Genomic DNA, 6860 nt, shown 5'->3' on the forward strand with positions numbered 1-6860 from the left:
AAAAAAAAAAAAAAAAAAAAAAAAAAAAAAAAAAAAAAAAAAAAAAAAAAAAAAAAAAAAAAAAAAAAAAAAAAAAAAAATCAAACTAAAGCTTTAGAAATTAGGTAAAAATATAGATATAATTGAGGCTAGGGTTTACACAAATATAATTAAGTCATTCCTTCGACATTAATTAATATTTATTATATTTATTGAGCTTTGTACCATGACACCAACCTGCCTGATTTATTGCCCAACTGTTTGGGAGTAAACAAATACAAAATTCCCCACGATGGTTTTCTTTGATTATGTTAATTTAGACTCTTGCACACTCATGCACGTGTGCTCGCACAGTTTCTCAATTCCCATACCTTTGCCTCTCTTTTGAAGGTAATCCTGATCATGGAAGTGCATACTTCCCGAAGATTTTAGTATCATTTGTAAATGATATACCATGGTGAGCATTTACTACATCATAATTGTTGCAAATCTTATTTCATTTTTTTTCTACTTTACCACTATCATTTGTACATGGGTTCTTGAACATCAATGCAGGATGACACCTAAAATGAGGACAAGGATTTTATGTGCTATACTTTCACTGTTGGCTACATGTTCCCAAAATAGACTCCCTTATCATGCAGATAATGGACTGGTATGTTGTCTCCTTTAGTTGATATCTCGAAAAATATTGTTCTCCGTTCTAAAATCTTCTTACATGATACGACGACGTAATATATTTAGCAACTTTCCAGAGATGTGAAGTTGATTGATGAGTAACATATGAACATCCTAATTTTTAAAACCAACAAAATATCTTAGCTTGTTATGAAATGAGTCTGAAGTTCTATCTCGGTTGCAGTTTTGGGGTTCGAACAATGTCTTCTTTGGCGACTTGGCCTACTTGCATGAACTTGTCTCTTTGTCTGAGCTTATTGTAGAGAATCTAGTTAATGCTATTGAGCAAGAGTCTTCTGGGGTAACTATGATTTCCACTTAATTGAAGTGCTGTAAAGGAAACCATTGGATCATTGTTACTAACCCTCTGTTTTGATTAGGCCGCACGTGGAATACTGGCGCTCGAAGTTTGTGATTCCTTCCTGTCGTCTTTTACTGTAAGTTCCCATCAAATTTTTAGACTTCAAAAAGATCTTTCACCTAATATTTCCAATCCTTTGATATAAAGATAATTATTGGCGAGACATTTCTGGAATTAATGCAGATGGTTGAACTTTTTATATCTGGTTCCATCTTGGTTTTTTCCCCTTTCAATAAAGAATTCTACCTTGAATTAAGGTGTGAGATCCCACATTGCGAGGGGAACGAAACATTCCTTATAAGGGTGTAGAAACCTCTTCTTATCAAATGCGTTTTACAACTGTGAGGCTGATAGCGACACATAACGGGCCAAAGCAGACAATATCTGTTAGTGGTAGGTTTAAGCTATTACAAATGGTATCAGAACCAGACACTGAGTGGTGTGCCAGTGAGGACGTTGGCCCTCAAGGGGGTGGATTGTGAAATCTCACATCGGTTGGATAGGGGAATGAAACATTCTTTATAAAGGTGTGGAAACCTCTCCCTAGCAGATGTGTTTTAAAACCATGAGACTGACAACGATATGTAATGGGCTAAAGCCGACAATATCTGTTAGTAGTGGACTTGGGCTTGGGCGGTTACATAGGTAATCAAGCATTTTAATTGCATCATTTTGGTCACATTCATTGAGGAAAAATAGAAGGGAACTACGAAGTTTATATAGTTTATAAACGCAATCACAAACTTTTTGAACTTATATTTTGTATCAATATATGGTTCATTCTTCTCTTAAATTGGTTGGTGGTCGATTAGGAGCAAATTATACTTTCCCTTCCAATGTTTATAACCATTGTTTTTCATAGCCACCCACCAAAGTGTAACAACCCAAGCCCATCCCTAGCAGATTTTGTCTTCAATGGACTTTTCCTTTCGAACTTTCCCTCAAAGTTTTTAAAATGCGTCTGCTAGGGAGAGGTTTCCACACCCTTATAAAAAACGCTCCGTTTCCCTCTCCAACTAATGTGGGATCTCACACAAGAACTATCGCGAATATTGTCCTCTTTGGGTTTTTCCATTTGAGCTTCCTCTCAAGGTTTTAAAAACACATCTGCTAGTGAGAGGGAACGCTTTGTTCCCCTCTCCAACCAACGTGAGATCTCACACAAGGACTAGCACGTTTCTTGTAGAAACTCCGTGAAATTACTAATTAATCATTTTTTCCTCTCAGTGCAGAAGAAACAGTCTAGCATATTTTCTTCTCATACTTTCATCTTCTTGTATGACAGCTAAAAGACGAAACGTATGCAATTTGCTCCAAGCTGATGGAGACTGCTAAACTGTGTATGAGTGACAGCAACAAATATTTGCAGTCAACCTTCCAACGCCTAGAGGAAAAGTCACAATCGTTAGTGAAATGCTGATGGGAATATGCAGTGAATATTACGTGTGTCAGTTGGGCAAGTGGCCTGGAAATCGCCCAATAGGTTGAGATTGATTTTGCCAGTGGTAAAGGAGATTGCACAGGATTTACTCATTTTTTAAAAGCTCTGTGATTTTAGTGATGGAAACTAAAAGTTGATGGGTGAAAATGAAAAAATGTAATAGTTGAAGCACTTCAATTGAAAATTGGATAAAAATGAGGGACCAAATCGCAATTAAGCCAAAGTTGGTCCCCAAAAAAATGAATAAAAATACTTCGTGTCCCTGCATGTTGCAGACTTGGAAAGGGGGTAGCTTTTTATTGCAATATTTTGCCCTTTTCATTTGCATCTCTATCAAGAACTCATGACGACAGCCTTAGTTTCTTTCCCAACTTGACGGTCCAATATTTACGTTCAACTCTATCACGAGTAGATATTATTTACTTTGGTTTGTTACTTATCGTCGTTAGTCTCTCGATTTTTAAAACGCATTTAATTTTTAACAAAAAAAAATAATTTAAAAAGTTAAACGCCCTCAATTTTAAGATACTAACCATAGAATAGAATAGAATTGGTTAAAAAAAAATTCAATGATAAGGGTTTTTTTTAACTCATAAAAATGTTTAAAAATGGTATTGTTGAGACAAACGAGATTACTTTTCAAAGCTATATTCTTGTGATAGGGTTGTGATAGGCCCGTTCCTAGTTTTCTATTATTTTTTCGAACCCTGTGACTAAGAAAAATGTTCACTTTTTAAAATATCCCATATACCCTTCTCTCTCTTGGATTGATAATTCTTTCACCTGACCTATGTTCACGTGACAAAAATATATCGATAAACTATTTGAAAGGATGTCGTGGAGGTGTTCGTGGGTTTTGGAGTTTATGGCATTTTAGATTCAACTCTATACACTCCCGGTTATCCTATCCTTAAGATCACTCTTATTTGGATATGGTCTCGATTCATTTATGCATTCCTTCTTTACTTGAATGTTTCACATTGAAGTTTGTATTGAAAATGCGTATAAGCAATGTCAAATACAAATGTTATATAAAAGTAAATTTAACTAAAAAAAAATTAACTTTAAAATAATAATAAAAAACAAATAATAATTAAATTGGATTGTTATTCTTTTTTAAAGAATTTATTATGATATTATATTTTGAACAAAAATTAGTTGCCCAACTTTTAAAAAAGTTAATTAAAAAAAAAAATTAAACTTGAAAATAATAAGGAATCAAATGCTTTTAGCGCCGCAAAAAAAGGGGAGAGGGGGAATATGCTTATTATGCTCATGCTGCTTGGGTAAGGTCATAATGGTAAATCAATCAAATCTGGGGGCCACACTAACATTACCGACCCACTGTACGCACAGTTCCACGCGTCGTCACGTAAGTGGCTTTTTTCTCGATACTTGCTAATTCTCTACTCTTTTGTTTATTATCGCCTCCCTCCTTCCGCCACGTGGCACTTTTATAGTCATTTCAATTCTGCCCCTTCGCGCTCCCTACGAACTCCACCCAACTTGTCGTTATGGCCGGTTCTCCTTATTTATTTATTTATTTAATATAATTATTATTATCCAAAATAAACCCTTTTTTAAATAAATAAATAATTAATTAATTAATAATGATTTTAAAAATTAAAATTTTAGCTAATAAAAAAAAAGTAGATATAATTACAGTTATGTCCTCAGACTGTAATTTGATTAATTGTTTTTTAGTTATAAAAGTATTACAATTAAAAATTAAAAGTTTGGGAATTCAAATAATAATAATAATAATAATAAAATTATATATATTTAAATAAGATTTTATTTATTTATTTATTTAGTTTTGGTTACCATTGAAAAAGACGCGGCGTTGCGATGGATTATATAAATTCACAAATCTCTTCTTCCTCTTCTCCACAATTTCATCTCTCCCTTTCTTCTTCTTCTTCTTCTTCTTCTTCTTCTCTCTCAGCCATGGACTGGACCAGAGGCCCCGCCGTCGGCCGCGGTTCGTCCGCCACCGTCTATTTGGCCACCACCACCACCTCCTCTTCCTCCTCCCGCCAATTCGCCGTCAAAACCACTGACCTCTCTACATCGGAGTTGTTGCGGAAGGAACACGCTCTTCTCTCTAATTTGAACTCCCCATACCTAATCAACTGCTTTGGTTTCGATGTTGAGATTGAGAGCTCTAAGTCGCCGGTTTTCAATCTGTTTATGGAGTATTTACCGGAGGGGACGCTGTGGGATGCTATTCAGAGACACGGTGGACGGATGGAGGAATCGATGATCGGGGCGTATTCGCGCCAGATTCTCAAAGGATTGGAGTATCTTCACGCGAATGGATTGGCGCATTGTGATATCAAGAGCCGGAATCTGTTATTGAGTGGCGAGGGCTTGAAAATCGCCGATCTAGGTTGTGCGAAATTTGTGGAAGGAGGAGGAGTTTCTGGAAATGGAGTTAGGGCTTTTTCTGGTTCGCCTGCGTACATGGCGCCGGAGGTTGCGAGAGGTGAAGAACAGGGATTTCCGGCGGATGTTTGGGCGTTTGGATGTACGGTCATTGAAATGGCTACCGGTAATCATCCATGGACGGGGTTGGAGGATCCGGTATCAGCGTTGTATACGATTGGTTTTTCCGGCGAGGTTCCGGAGGTTCCGCGGTGGTTGTCGGAGGAAGCAAGGGATTTCATCGCTAAGTGTTCGATAAAAGACCCGAAAGAACGATGGAGTGTGAAACGGCTTCTTGAGCATCCGTTTCTTCAGGGATTTGATTCTGAATCCGAAATTGAATGTTCGAGGAGGAAAACGACGAGTTCTTCTCCAAGCTCTGTTTTGGATCAGAGCTTTTGGGATTCAATGGAAGATTCGGAGACTCCATTGAAGGTGAGCAATCAAGCTCCTCTGGCGGATTCTCCGGCAGAAAGGATTAGAAGCTTGGCTGGAAATTTGTCTTCCAATTGCGATTGGGAAGGGGATGATGAACGAGATTGGATCTTGATCAGGAACAACGACGTTGGCGGAGGAAGCCATGGAAATGGATCTGTGAGCTCAGATTTTCCTGAAGAAGAAGAAGAAGAAGAAGAAGAGATGGTAACATTGAACTTAGAATTTGAAGAAGATTTAGTGTTGTTCTGTTTGGTTGATGATGATTTTAGTACTACGAACATGGAATTTGAGACTGATTTCATGTTGAATACTGTGAAATTTGGAGGATCAAATGAGTATTGTTCTTATTCATTAATGCAAATTGATCGATTGTTGCCTCATGATCTTCTTTCAATATGTTTTCAAAGTTCTACAAATCTCATTCCCTTATTCAAAAATCATAGATTGATCAAAGTTTTCTCAAGTCAATTCAAGAACAATAAATCCAAAATATATTTTTACAAATTTGAAAAATGATTGAGATAATTTGAAGGCAAGTTAAGGTGACAAAATTTAAATGAATTGGAGGAATTTATTGATTTTATTTTACTTTTTAGATTACTTTATTTTTATTCTTTCTTTTTCTTTTTCTTTTTCTCTCTCCTCTCCTTATCCTAGCATTTTTCTCGTGGTATTATTATTATTATTTTTAATCATGGCTTGTTGTCATTACCACTAATTGTACTGTCGTTTGACAAATGACATCAGTGTTGGAGTCCACGTTTGCTAATTAAAGGAAAGATTCTAAGTATGAATAACTAAAAGTAAAGTCACGATCACTTATGCTTAAAGTGGATAATATCATACTGACGTGTAAAACTTTATTCTTTTAGTGGTATTAGAGTCGTGCCTTTATCTTAACTTAACTATATCGATATAATTCTCAATTGTCAAACAAAAAAATTGTGAGTCTCGAAGGTGTGGTCTTCGTGTGACTATGTGACTTAGGTGTCAAACAAAAAAAATTCTAAGGCTCGAAGGTGTCTGTGTGAGCCTTGAACGTATAGTCATAGTGAGGATTCATGGTAGAACTTTATTGAACTAGCAATGTGTTCCAGAGAAGCGGAGTTATCTAGAATAGTGCTAGATAGATAGATGACTGTTTAAGGAAAGGCTCAATGATGTACTTGTTCGGGGATGATTATTTGAATACACATTGGCAAATTAAGGGAAAGATCCTGGGTATATAAGTAAGGGATATTATCTCAATTGGTACGAAGCATTTTGGAGAATCCACGAGAGCTTATGCTCGAGGGAACAATATCATACCAGTGTAGGCGTTTTTTGTTTCAATCATTTAGTGCTTCTTGAAAGGTATTAAAGAACAACCGAATTGGTAGTAAGGAACGAAAACCTAGATAAAAAATTATTACTTTCAAAGGCAAAAACTGGTCAGACATCTCGGGTTGGATGACCTCTCAGACTGATTTAGATTCTCTACTAGTTAGGTATAACTTATGTTAAAATTCAAGTACTACATACCTCTTTAGAAACGATCGT

The 6860-nt window shown here is 36.1% G+C and overlaps 2 protein-coding genes across 3 annotated transcripts in view; both read left to right on the forward strand.

Moving 5' to 3' along the window:
- The window catches only part of LOC111480518 (UPF0505 protein C16orf62 homolog), an 18882-nt gene extending 16118 nt beyond the window's left edge, over positions 1-2764 (forward strand). The window contains exons 19-24 of one of the 2 annotated variants that reach the window (XR_002717849.1): positions 370-436; positions 535-634; positions 842-958; positions 1038-1094; positions 2304-2510; positions 2542-2764. Coding sequence is in view for 1 of the 2 variants with exons in the window: in XM_023125608.1 (XP_022981376.1) it covers positions 370-436; positions 535-634; positions 842-958; positions 1038-1094; positions 2304-2438 (476 nt within the window). In the remaining variant the exon portion in view is untranslated. Of the gene's footprint in view, positions 1-369; positions 437-534; positions 635-841; positions 959-1037; positions 1095-2303 lie in introns of both variants that reach the window. The other variant, XM_023125608.1, reaches the window with a different exon arrangement.
- Positions 2765-4354: 1590 nt separating this feature from the next.
- On the forward strand, positions 4355-5837 carry LOC111480765 (mitogen-activated protein kinase kinase kinase 18-like). Its single transcript, XM_023125934.1, has one exon. It carries the CDS (start codon positions 4407-4409, stop codon positions 5835-5837), a length of 1431 nt encoding a protein of 476 aa, XP_022981702.1. The 5' UTR covers positions 4355-4406.
- The last annotated feature ends 1023 nt before the right edge of the window (positions 5838-6860 follow it).

Source organism: Cucurbita maxima, unplaced genomic scaffold (assembly GCF_002738345.1).
Source record: "Cucurbita maxima cultivar Rimu unplaced genomic scaffold, Cmax_1.0 Cma_Scf00006, whole genome shotgun sequence".
NCBI classification, from domain to species: Eukaryota; Viridiplantae; Streptophyta; class Magnoliopsida; order Cucurbitales; family Cucurbitaceae; genus Cucurbita; species Cucurbita maxima.